Genomic DNA, 13381 nt, shown 5'->3' with positions numbered 1-13381 from the left:
AGAAAGGAGGCAGGAAGACTGGTTAGGATGGAAAACAGTGACGTGAACTAGAAAAATGTGGGTCAGAAAGGAGCGAAATCAACATTCAACATGTTCACAGATATTTAGAGATATAATAAATAAAACTTCTTGGTAAGTTAGATGGTAGGGGGAGGAAAGAGGTCATCAAAGAGGGTTCCAGCTTCTGCTTGTGCAGTTGAGTGGATGGTGATGGGCACTTTGAGACTGGGACACAGAAAGGAGAGAGACCAGGTTTGGGCTGGGGTCAGGAAGATAATGAGCTGCCATTGTGGACGTGTTGGATTTTCATGTCAACATGATGTTTTCTGATAAGCATTTGCATTATTATGTTTGGTTGCCAGAAAGACACCTGAGCTGAGGATAGAGTGTTCAGTCACTAGTTCATTAAACAGATGATTTTGGAATATGTGTCGTGTGGCAGGAATTATTCTGGTTCTTGAGATAGAGCAGTGAACAAAACAGGCAGAAAACCCTGGCTTGATGGAGCTTACATTCCACTTGAGAAAAGACAGTCAATAAACAATGAGATAAGTAAAGTAAATATATCCAATGGTCCTAAGTGCTCTAGAGAAAAAGAAAGCTACGTATGGGCATAGAGAGCACTGGGGTCTGGGGAGTTATAATTGCTAACAGGTTGGTCTAAGAATATGCAACTATAACAGGTGACATTTGAGCAAAGACGCAGGAAGATACTTGGGAAGACAACTTTCACATCAGAGGCATCAGTGAGTGCAAAGGTCCTAAGGTATCAGTGCAGGAGACCAGTGGGAGGAGGGGAAAAGAAGCTTGTCACACTGGAGCAGCATAAGCAAGGTGAATGGTAAGAGGCAATAGGTCAGAGTAGACACGAAGGACTTTGATCTTCATGAAAATCCATTGGAGGGTTTGGGGCAGAGTAACGACATGATCTTATATATGTTTAAAAGGAAAACTGGCTTTTGTGTTTAAACTATACTACAGAGGATCTGAGGTGGAATCAGGGAGAGCAGTTAGAAGTGCACTGCAGCAGTTGTGGCAAGATACAGTAGTGCCAGTGGACGTGGTAAGAATTGGTTCAATTCTGTAAATATGTTGAAGACCAAAGGACGTTGCTGAAAGATTGGATGTGAGGTATAGGGGCAGGTAGGCGGTCGGGGAATGGGCCAGATACTCAGAATGACTTCAAGGGTTTTGACCAGAGCCTGGGGTTGCCTTTGCTGAAATAGGGAAGATTATGTAAGGGGGAAGTTAAGGAGGAAGTATCAGGAGCTCAGTTTTGTTCCTGTTAAGTCTGAGATGCTATGAAATATCCAGATGGAGATGTCAACTAGGCAGTTGCATGTATGAGACCGGAGTTCAGAGAAGAGGCCTGGGTGGCAGGTAAAAATTTGAGCCCTTTCAGTGTAGAGATGAAATTTAAAGTCCTGATGTCAGATGACACTATCAAAGGATGACATGTAGGTAGAGAAGAGGGGAGTTCTGAGGACTCAGTCCAGAGATACGGGAGAATTCAGAGGTCCAGATGATAATGAGAAGTCAGGAAGGAAGACTGAGAAGGAGCCAGGAGTGAGGTAAAGAGAAAAGGCATGGGTTAGGTCCTGGGAGCCAAGTGAAGAAAGTAGTTCAGGAGGAGGGAGTGATCAGCTGTGATAGATGCTGCTGATGGACCAAACAGAGGAAGGGAACTGAGGACTCAAATTGGGGTTATGGCAGCAACTAAATTACCACATGACAGTAAAGGCAGGGGCCTGCTCACTACTACTAAGGCAAAGCCTAGTGGCCAGACTCCCATCCATGCAACAGGTGATCGCAAGGCAGGCCCAGGGTTAACCTACCTTGAGGTTTAGTTGACTTCTGCACCCCAGACAGGGCTAAATCTGCAGGTGGGAGAGAAGTGGTCCCATGTGTAAAGACAGGAGGAACTTAGGGACAGTCAACAAGTGTACACACGTGCGTGTTTGCAGACAAGCAGCCATCCCTTTGTTCTTCTGCACTCTTATGGCATCACTCTCCTGGCTCCTGGGCTGGTGACAATATGTGGAGACCAGGCGGTAGGATTAGAGAGGCCTGGGGAGTATTTCAAGGCAAAGGAAACAGAAAACAGAGGCCTACAGAAAAGTGATGTGTCCGAGAAGGCAAAGAGTCTGGTCTGGGGGTAAGCCCATCAAGGGAAGAAGATTCTGAGTTACCACAGCAGGTCATACTATAGGGTGCACGGTTAGTATAAAAGCTAGAAGACAAGGAAGGGTTCAGTGGGCCAGAAGCTCAGGCCAGGAGAAGAGAGAACAAAAAACCAGCCTGTCAACACGGGGTCAGGGAGGTAATAAGGAGGCATCATCACCTGTAAAAATGAGGCCTGACACTGAGGAAAGGTTTTGTATGTTAGAATAATCTGTAAACTCTACGCTTAGTACAATGGGACAAATAGCTTGCAGCTGATTGTCAGTAATGTTTATTGAACTGACTCTTGCCAGACCTAGCTCAGGTACAGGCAACACTAACTGCAGTGGAACTTGGGGGACAGGAAGGTGCCTCTCTGTTCGTGTACTCACCCTGGCCAACCAGCTCCATTTGGTCCTCTGTCTTCATCCCAACTCTTCACTAACAGCTGGGTTCCTGGCAGAGGCCAGCCTCCCAACATCCCTGAGGACCTACCGCAGTGATTGGGACTCAGTGGTCCACACAGTATGTTTCTTCCTCCGACTCTGAATTCTGAGGCATGGCCTTGAAGGAGAGAGTGGTACTTGCAGGTCTGCAGGGAGCTGTGCTGGGAACTGGGGGTGATGGAAAAAGCAGAGTTGAGTATGTGTCCATGAGGCTGAGAAGTCAGGACAGCTTTGAGAAGCATGATAAGGGAAGAAATGAAGAGCAACACAGAGTGATAGATCTTTGAAGTGTGAGCATTATTGAATATAGAAGTCATTGTATAGTATTTTGACAATTTCTAATCATCCCTACATACATCAGCCCCTGTCCTGTGTCAAAAATAAGCAGGGAGCCTATTATCTGTAATGTAAACAATGGGCAACAGATACAATGTGAGATTCTTCTCATAGATGGAAGTATGACTGCCCCACTGTGCCAGAGATAGAACAGATTTTCCCAGCTTGCCAGATATCTAAAAGGGGACCCCACCCACGGAACACATGGGTCCAAGGGAGTTTCCTTTTTCCATCATTTCTCCACACCCAGGTGCTGCCACCATCTAAAACTATCTCAGTCCTCCTTGCACTGGGAGATGCCAACACAAGATACAGTCCATTCACAGGTTCAGTCAGGGCTGGTTGGAGTCCATCCCCTGTATTCTAACTATGAAAAAAATCAGAACTTCTCCCTCATCTCTTCGAATCTTCAAAGAGGAAACAATATGTAATGATAGGCTGACCTAGATTTACCTAGTATTCGTTAACCCCATCCTTTAGCTCCCTTCTTTTCCTCCCCTCCTTTGTCAAGGTTTTAGACCACCTGAAATCCTAAACATAGCCACCTAATGTAAGAGACACATGCACTGGGTCATTTGGGATCTCAGTTCCAGCCTTCCTGTCATTCTGTATCCAGGCAGTGACTTCCTGCTGTCACCATGCGGGTGTGACAGAGCGCCACTGCTGACGCTTCCTGCGTCCTTATGGCCCAGTGGCCACTTTGACCCGTTCTCCATGGAGCTCAGGACAAGGAGCTCCCACCTTGTAAATGCTGAAACCCAAGCTGTCCCTTAGCCAGCAGGCCTGTCTCCCGGGTATTAATCCAGCCATGTGCTCCTGCCTTCCCTGGCCACTGGTCCCCTCCCTTCTTCCCCCTTACACACACACAGTTTCAGACATGACCTCAGGAAGCATTTGAAAGTCAGCCTCTGGTTGTTCCCACCTGCTACTCCCTGCTCTTCCTGGGCAGCTGCTGCTGTCACCCAGCGCTGTGGGCTGGTCCTTTTCCTCCATGAGCTAAACCAAAGCATCTGCCCAGAATTAACCAACTGAAGCCCCTCCCCTGAGGACTGTTCTTATTAAGACAGAGCAGCTCCCCATTCCCTCCCCATGCTCCATCCTGATGGTCTTTAATCCTGGATCTCGTATTGACCAGCTGTGCGACCTCAGCGAGACCACTCAGCAAAACTGTACCTCATTTGTTTGGGATACAAAACGACAACATGCTACATCAGTGGTTATGAAGATAACTTAATATCTTCACTTAATATTTTTTGAAGATTTTGACATGAAGTATTCTTTCACTCAACTGTCTTTCTAACTTTTCTATCATTTCTATCTTTATAGACCTTGTCATTGTATAATATATGTCTGTATTTTATGTGATCTGAGTCATTTTGGCCATTCAGGCAATGTCAGACCCTTTTTGTCTCTGGCAGTGAGAAGTGGAGTGTGAGGGGGTAAGAAGTATACGTGTCCTTCACCGACCACCTCTCTCCCAGGTGGGGTATTACAATGGCGGCAAATCCTACCAAATGTGCAGACAGGCACAGAAATGGTCCTACAGCCCGTTCATGACTCCAGGAAGTCCATCTCTCTGCCCTTGGGTGCTGAACAAGCCCTTACAGGAAAGGACTTTGGGACCATTATGACATGCCGACAGCAGGACCATCAGCCTTGGGGCTGGTCAGGCCTTTAAGCATTAGTGTGCAGGACCAGTGGGCTCTAGAATCTGGAATCTCAGCCAAGGGTACCATTCCACCAGTTTGAGGTTGCTGGGCTTGGAGGATGCTTGCTCATCCATGGTGCTAAGAGCAGAACATTTCTTTCCAGTCATCTACTCATTTTACCAATGAAAAACTGTCTCTGCGTTCATTAACAAACTTTGTCATGCAGATTTCTAAAATGATGTGTAAAGCCCTAAGTACCTATCTCTGGCCTGTTGATTCCTGATTAACATGTTTTAAATTCTAGAGTATAGAACAACTTCTCCTTGTACTGAAGTACTTTTAAAGCAAATTACCACCAGGTCGTATAATGATATGGTGTTATGTGTGTGTTTGCTTACTATCTGTTACCCACTAGGATGTGAGCTCAATCAGGACAGGACTTTGTTTTCCTTATTTATTAGCATAGCTCTAGGTGAATGGGAGGAAGGGAAGGGAGGGAAAAGGGATGCTTTTTAAAATCCGTTTGGTTATGGGCTCTAGGTTTCCATCGGATGTGGGATCTAGCACTGCACCTCTCTTCCCTCTGACTGCCCTCTGTCCCCCTTTCCACTTTCACTGTCCAGAGCCTGTGACCTCCCGATGCTTCAGCTGCCAGCTCCCCCTTGGTCACACAGCATTGCCTACTGGAAACCCTCTTCCTCCTCTCTTCCCCTTTCTCCATCAGTAGTGAGGAGGAGACCTGGTGCTGCCAGAAGATAGTGGGTAAATTAGATCAGTCCTTTAGCCTTTTTGGAGTTTGGTTTCCTTATCTAAAAATAGAGGTGAGTCAGGCTCAGTACCGAGGATTTAGGTCATCTCATTTAACCATGTGTAAACGTCATTCCAAGCCTACAAGAGTAAGGAGACTTTCTCTGTTTTCTAGAGAGGAAAATGAGACACAGAGAGGAAAAGAAACTTGCCCTGGGTCACTGAGGCTCAAACCCAGCTCTGTGGCTCCACGGTGCTGCTCCCAGAACAGACATACCCGTCCCTCTTCCTAGGGGGTCTGGGGTGGCGCTCTTCTAAGAAGCTCACCTGGTAATTAGAATATACAGTCATGTTCACTAATCCTGGCCTTAAAGGAACTCCAAGTTGCCTCCCAGTGCTTGCTTTCATTCCATCATTATCTACTCTGGCCCAGGCACTCATCTACTTGCTGCCTAGCTTCATCAGATAGAGGGGAAGACACAAAGACTTCCATTTTGCAGGACTGTGAATATTTGCATATCAACAGCACAAGCAGTAGGAAGACCCTTGACAGGTGATGGGGATGGGGATGGGAGGGAGATGGAGCTCTGCTTTGGGCCCAGGGATTCCTCTTGGCTCACAAACCATACGTAAGTCCTTCTCGGCTTGTATGTAAGGCAAGCCCAGCTCAGTGGTATAGGATGCCATCTTCCCAGGTTAAGGAGGGCACATATAGACCACACACATACACATACTACTTACTTGGGTGAGACAAACTTTCTCTTTCTTTGAAGCTCAGAAAGTAATTGAATTCAGTTTTTTCTGACTTAAGAATGTGAAATTAGAGTTCTGTCCTCTGAACAAGCAAGAGGATAGTCTGGCATCAGTAAACAAACATGGCCTAATGCCCATTAGGATGCCCTTTACAGAAATCTACTTCCAACATATTTTGAAGGTGTCAGGAAATTCCTTACTTCATTCCACAAGTATCTTCTTATGTGTCACCGTGCTTGTCCTAAAGGGACAGCAATGAATGAATGGAAAGACTCTACAATCCTGCCCCAAAGATCAGGCTGAATTCGGACAGGAGAGCCCTGAGAGTGGTACAAGCCAGTCCCTAGTGGGAGAGCAGGAAGGAGGACCTCGTTCAACAGGAAGAACCTTCATGGCTGCCCAGAGTCCAGCCTGCACAGCGGCTGCACAAGAGTTGGAAGAGAAAGAAATGATTCAGGTTACTTGAGAAACAGATTGCCTCTGGGAGAAATAAGCTGCGAAGAGCAACGTAAATAAGAGAGCAGGAGCAGGGATGGGAAGGCAAAGAGGTTGGATGAAGCCTTTGCCTTGGATTCCTCTCCTGTGGGCCACAGTCTCCTCCCAGCTCAACCATATCATAAACATTTTCCCTTGCCTGTGTTACACTGCCTGACTTTCCTAATGAACACATCCAAGTAAAGGTTTTGAGTGTGAAGGTGTTCGTTGCAATAGCATTCATGTTCCCCCAGTTTGGAAAGCTCCTAACTATCCCAGTGGTACGCTTACAGAGATAATGGTTATATGCCTCATCATTTCATTTTAAACAAAACATAAACAACATGGGATGGTTTTATTAATGATTGCGGGAAAGCAAAAGCAAAATTGTGTGAATCCTGTGATTCATAAAAAATAAGGATATGATTGGAAGGACACTAAAGGGAATTCAGAAATGAAAACCATTTTTTGGAGGGGTGGAGTAGATTTTTTGCTTTTGCAATTTCCTTTTGGCATAGAATAGTAAATCCAGATCAATTCAAAAATGCAGTTATCTCTGGAAGAATCCAGGGTCCTCCTCCCTGGATATACCTTAGATTCACACAAGACTTCTAAAAACTAACAGTGCCTGGGCTCCCAGCACAGCAGTACCGTCAGACTGTCTGGGGGTGTGGCCCTGGACATTGGTATCGCCACAGCACTGTGTTGTAAAAGCTCCACAGGTGATAGTGTGTACCCAGCTTTGAGCACCCCTGAGTGAGACTGTGGTCACACAGGGCCATGCACCCTAGTTCCACCAGATTGCTCCTCTGACCTCACATTGAGACAGCTGAGGAAGAGGGACACTTGTTTGGGGACTGGGGGGAAGCAGGCCATTTGGTGCTCTAGAGGCCTTTGTGGGGTGTCTAAGACTGAGTGGGGTACCACAGAGATCAGTTAGATGTGAGGGTGTTTTGAGAGTCAGAGAGCACCTCTGGGCACATCCCATCCTTCACCTGGTGAGCTCCTCCTACTCCTGCAAGATGACTTCTCTTCTCATCCATCCCCTCTGAGAAGTCTTCCCTCAGTGCCCCACCCCCACCGAGATCACCTCCCATCCTCTGCACCCCTATAGTACCCTTGGCTGTCTGTATTACTGTACTGAGCATGTTGTGTTTTCATGATCTTTTTGCATCTGTCTTAATGCAAAGGTGGACTTCGTCGTCTTAATTTCGGCCACCCTGGTGCCTAGTGTAGTGCCTGGTACATAACCCTTAATGATCGTTAAATGAATACATAGAAGAATGTGTAAATCAGGACTTTATTAAGGACCATTTTGCTTCTTAGACATATATTCAAGGGGTTTCTAGTGCTCTTAGCATGGTAGTCCAGTAGCTCAGATGGATTCAGTGGTGAAACAGCTTTTTTAGATAAACCTGGGAAATGTGCCAGCATTTGTAGTGCTGCTTGCATGAGGAAAAGTGCAATTCATTTTGTGCTTTCAAGAGCCAACTTCTGGATGAACCCCTAGATCACAATGTACAGTAGTTCCTCCTTATCTGAGGTTTCCCTTTATGCAGTTTTGGTGACTCATGTCCCCTCAGGTCTGGAAGCTGATGAGCCGCCTCCTGACACAGCGTCAGAAGGTCAGTGGTAGCCTAACAGCACATCCCGGCACCTGCGTCATTCACCTCACGTCATCTCCTCATGTAGGCATTGCCTCACCTCACGTCATCACAAGATGAGTGAAGACAGGGGCGCCTGGCTAGCTCAGTTGGTGGGGCGTGGGACTTTTCATCTCAGGTTCGAGTCGTGAGTTCAGGCCCCACATTGGGTGTAGAGATGACTTACACAGTACAATATATTTTGAGAGAGAGGGAGAGAGACCACACTCACCTCACTTTTATCATAGCGTATTGTTGTTCTACTTTATTGTCAGTTATTGTTAATCTGAGCCTAATTTATAAAGTAAACTTTATCATAGGTAAGTATATATAGGAAAAACATAGTATATATAAGGTTTGGTACTATCCCTAGTATCAGGGGGTGTTGGAATGTCTGCCCTGCAGATGAGAGGGGGCTATGATATTATTGACTTAAGGACTGCCTATACTTTGCAAAATGCCCCCCCCCTTGCTCAGTTCTTAGTATTCCTTTTCTAAGTTTTACCAGTGATTTGAGTTGTCCAGAAAAAGTTCTTTCCAAAAGTTTAGACTAAGCAAAGAGAATGCTTCCATTTTACCCCTTAAAAGGTGAATTCTGTGAGCCGAGTCTGGATCGACCCCATTTCAGGTCTTTTCAAAATGAGCAATTAATTTGTTTTCCTGATTTCAGCAGTCAATCCTTCAGTCAGTGTTTGAAACCATGGCTAACAGTGGCATGGCGCCCACCGTGTGCCGGGCACGGCCTACGTGCTACTATTATTCAGCATCCCTTGATTCTCCCCAGGAACCCTGTAAAACCCACAGCTGACCCTGCATTGAAGTCAGAAAAATGAAATTTAAGAGGCCAAATGTGAGGGCAAAACTTTCCTCACTCTATCCAAAATGGTGCCAGCGGTTTCCTTTACCCGGCCTCTAATCAAAGCTAATAATGATATGAATGAACTGGAACCTGCTCCTTTGGGAAGGCCCTGGAGAAGCCACAGTCCAGCCACAGGGAGGGATGCTCTGGTGGCCACACCCCCATCAGCGGAGCCTGAGGACCCCAGTAAGCCAGCTCCCTGAACTAGCACTGGGCTCTCAGACAGAGGGAGTTAGTGGTGCAGGACAAGGCCACGGTAATAAAATGTGGAAGAGGGCTGCCGTGGTCCCAGGGTACTGTTCAGGGAAGGAATTTCCATGTAAAAGATTTAAGTGGGTTGAGCAAGAATTGAAAACAAAGGATTCTGGCTGGAGAGGTAGGGGAACAAGGCATAGAGTTTATAGAAAGATCATAGATCAGTTCATTCTTTCTCCTTTGTACTTGTCGGTTAAGAGAAGGCACGGAACATCTTTGGTCTGAAAAAAAACTTAGTAGCTTGTCGTGCTGTTGAGAAGTCAGCAAGTCAAACGCTGAGCTCTGCAAACTCCAAGCTCCCCACCCTCAAAGGACTTAATGAGCATGGGGACTTGTATTTTGTGTGTCTGTAGAAGTTCATGGCTTTCCTTTAAGTAAGAGCAAAGAAGTAAATGAAGTCAAAGCTTATTTACTTTGTAAACAGATAACCAGCAAGGAAGAACTACTTTGAGAATGATTTTGGTAACACAGCTGTGTGTCTGATGCATGGGAAATCACACCCTCCAGGTCACAAGTATTTGAAGAAATAACTTTCTTATCCGAGGAAAGGATGGTCACATTTTCTCGAATGCCAATGCTAATTTAAGGAGGCTGTATGCTTTATGTCCACACCAGATTTTCGTGTGAGAATCTGCCTCTGATAGGTAAATGAAGATGGAGAGTCAGAGAATATAAAGATTTGATCGTTTGGGTTTTTTTCTTTTTTTTAGAAGCTTTAGATACCAGATGCTCCCAATGCATGTCTCTTCAGCACTGTCCAGAAATCTCAGGAAGTTGTCCATACCATAAGGAGATAGCCACCCATATTTTATACCCTGTTTAGAGTTAGAGCTTGGGAAAATACGGTTATTTTAACCCAGCTGTAAACTCTGCTTGGGTCATTCAACAGTTTCAGCATCAAGAGACTTCTTCCTACAGAAGAATGTTCCCCTCTTATCAGCAACATACACACTAGCCATTTTTCCCAGAACGATACAGTTTATCTTACTACCAGAAGATGTATTTGGTAATTTATGAGCCTAGAATCTAGAAACTAAAATGTGCTTTTAAAAAAATGAAGGACATCAATCTGAAAGGCTACCTACCATAGAACTCCAACTATCTAACTTTCTGGAAGAGACAAAATTAGAGACACTAAAAAGATCAGTGGTGGCTGGAGTTACTGGGGAAAGAGGAGGAATGAATAGGGGGAGCACATGGGATTTTAGGGCAGTGAAACTATGATTCCTAGGATACTGTAATGTGGATACTTGGCGCTATACATTTACCAAAGCCCACAGAATACAAAACACAGAATGAACCCAGACATAAACTATGGGCTCGAGTTAATAACAGTGTACTAATACTGGTTCATCAATTGTAAACCTCTGTACCACACTCAGATGTTAAAAATAGGGCCGTGGGGTGAAGGGGTATATAGGAACTCTCCTTGCTTTTCACTCAATGTTTTTGAAAACCTAAAACAGCTCTAAAAAATATTAATGAACAAACAAGGAGTTCAGCCTCATGACTTTTCCATGGAGGTGGGGGAGGCTGTGGGGATGATGTCATTCTACCGAAGTCCTCTGTGGTACCCAGCATGTAGCGTCCAGCAATTTCATTTGAAAATGGTTATCAATATATTAAATCTTACCTTTCCAGTGGTCATTGTTATTACCAGTTTCTTTATTTAAAAACAAGCCAAAAAGAAGAAGCATATAAAATTAGCTTACTCTCTTCTCAAGAAGTTCCTGTTTTTCTGTCAGAGATTCTGTTACACCCCTTCCACATTCCACACAGTTGGCAATTTTGCCACACGGCAGAGGCCTCTACCTTCTAGGTGTCTTGGCCAGGAAGAAAGTTGGCACTTGCTACCTCTTCGTAGGTCTTTTCTGACCCCTGAAGTCACTGGCCCTGGGCAAAGTCACAGGCCGAGTTCCCTCAGACGTGTACACTCCTCTCTGTGGTGTGGGAAGGAGGGTGAGTGGATAATAACTGCAATGAATATCTACACTTTGTAGAAAATAGCACTAGGAACAGCTCAGATAGCGATGAGTAGTTGTGACTGACCGAAGCCCACACTTAGGCATTTACAAATCAAAGAAAGATGTGTAGTAGATGCTGCATTTTACAGCATCTAAAATGCACTTCCCTCCGGAGGGGGGAAAATGTGTCCAACAATGAATGATCTTGCATTCAATTTGCCTTGAACACACAGATGTATCCAGTGACAGACAAGAAAGTGAACTGGCATAGAGGCCAAGGAAATTCATATTATGATGTCAGTGGTGTCAGTACCCTCATGAACAAAATTAAGTTTTCTACCTGGAAGTGCAGAGTAAAATCACATTCAAACGCTAGCACAGTGAGCAAGATCTTCTCTAGGCCTACGTTCTGATTCTCCCTTGTAATATTTTCCTGGACGTGATTTTCCACATGAAACCCTGATGAGGATGGAAGAAGTACCATTAGCTCATTGGTGGGCCACCCCGCTCGGCATCCAGTGTCTGCCTGCTACCAAAACACGTGTGAAGAGAGCGTCATCATTCACGTCTATGTCACCCGAAAGATGAGGAATACCAGCCAGTCATCTCTGATTTTCTCTGAAAATTCCATGGCTTTAGTTCTTTAAAACCTCACACGTTAACGAAGCTATGAGGAAAGAGTGAGGAGAAAAAAAATCTAAAGAAATATATGGTCCTGTATTTTAATTAAACTCTGGAAGAGAGAAGAAATCTCCCTGATATTTCCTTTTTCTTTCTGTTCACAATAAAGTGGAACTTCTGGGCAGAATAAGAATCAGTCAAGGTGAGGAGAAAAATCAACAGAGGGCCGAAGGAACCGTACCAACAGCTGAGGTTCCCTGCGTCCAGATGCACTAACAAGCATTTCATTACATGCCTTAATGAGATACAAAACTCTTCCTGGCGGTCCTTGAAAACTACTGCCGAGGACGTTTGTATCTAAGGTTGCATCTGGGAAGTCGCTTTGTCAACCTTGCCTTGTGTCTCTTCCCCTTGCAGGGCGACAGGCTTTGGCTTCTTGAATGCCCTGTGCAAAGCAGCGGCCGTCCTTGGAAACTTAATATTCGGCTCCCTGGTCGGCTTCACCAAATCGATCCCTATCCTGCTGGCCTCCACTGTGCTGGTGTGTGGAGGACTGGTGGGCTTACGCCTGCCCGACACACGAACCCAGGTCCTGATGTAATGGGGTACAAGCCATCCGTCTACCACGTTTCTTTCTCCTGCCCTGTGTCAACCCTCCGGACTGACTCAAGGTTTCAGATGTTTTCGCATACTGAAAGGTGGTAAAATATCTGAACACTAACTCTTGCCGTGACTGAACTGTAGATGCATACCATCCTGCCCCTTAGGTGTGAGCTTGCAGGGGTTTTCATGCCTTGTGACCTTTCCTAACAGGGATGCTCCCAGCTCCCAGGAATCAGTGGTAGCACTTTTTAAGTGTCCTCGTCAGCCGGGCCTCCCTGAGATTCTGCTCACTGAAGGTGGAGGGGCCTATGCTGCCTTCAGAAAGAGATCCTGCTTCTGATTTCGCATTCACGGGAAATAGAAGTTGGCATATTATTGCCTTTGTGCTGAGGAGAGGGATTCTTTTTTTTTTTTTTTTTCAAACAGAGTGATATTTCCTGTTTACTTAGAAAAGGATACCCAATTCTTGCTGTTACAGCAGGGCCTTACAAAGAAAACCATGTGGCACCAGAGCTGGGTGGGGCTCTTTGAGGCCTGACAGGGAAGGTGGCTCTGCTGAGAAGAGAGAGAGGCTGTGCCGCGAGCAGCAAAGATCTGAGTGAAAGGCATAAGCCAGATTTCTGCCCAGTTTAAGTCCTGAAAAATCTGAGGAGGGAGCCGCGGTAGTGTCCGTGATTGTGGCCTGTGGGCCAGAACGTTAGAAGATCAGAGATCAGAGACAGATCTTCTGCCTCCATTTACCCCCGTCTCCTCCCCGCCCCCACCCCAGCTGCCCTTGATCTTGGTAGGGTGCAGATTCGAAGGGAGAAAGTCACTATCCAAACCCTGGGTCTACCTGCCTGATTCTGCCTTTCGTCCGAAACGTGTTCAG

At 45.7% G+C, this 13381-nt stretch overlaps 1 protein-coding gene across 2 annotated transcripts in view; it reads left to right on the top strand.

The window, feature by feature from the left end:
- The window catches only part of SV2C (synaptic vesicle glycoprotein 2C), a 153744-nt gene extending 141236 nt beyond the window's left edge, over positions 1-12508 (top strand). For both annotated transcript variants that reach the window (XM_008691274.2, XM_008691273.2), the window contains exon 12: positions 12325-12508. In XM_008691274.2, coding sequence (XP_008689496.1) covers positions 12325-12508 — 184 coding nt within the window. The remainder of the gene's footprint in view (positions 1-12324) is intronic.
- Positions 12509-13381: the final 873 nt, after the last annotated feature.

This window comes from Ursus maritimus, unplaced genomic scaffold, assembly GCF_017311325.1.
Source record: "Ursus maritimus isolate PB19 unplaced genomic scaffold, ASM1731132v1 scaffold_5, whole genome shotgun sequence".
Lineage (NCBI taxonomy): Eukaryota > Metazoa > Chordata > Mammalia > Carnivora > Ursidae > Ursus > Ursus maritimus.
The sequence above is the reverse complement of the archived record's forward strand: the minus strand, read 5'-3'. Positions and strand labels throughout refer to the sequence as shown.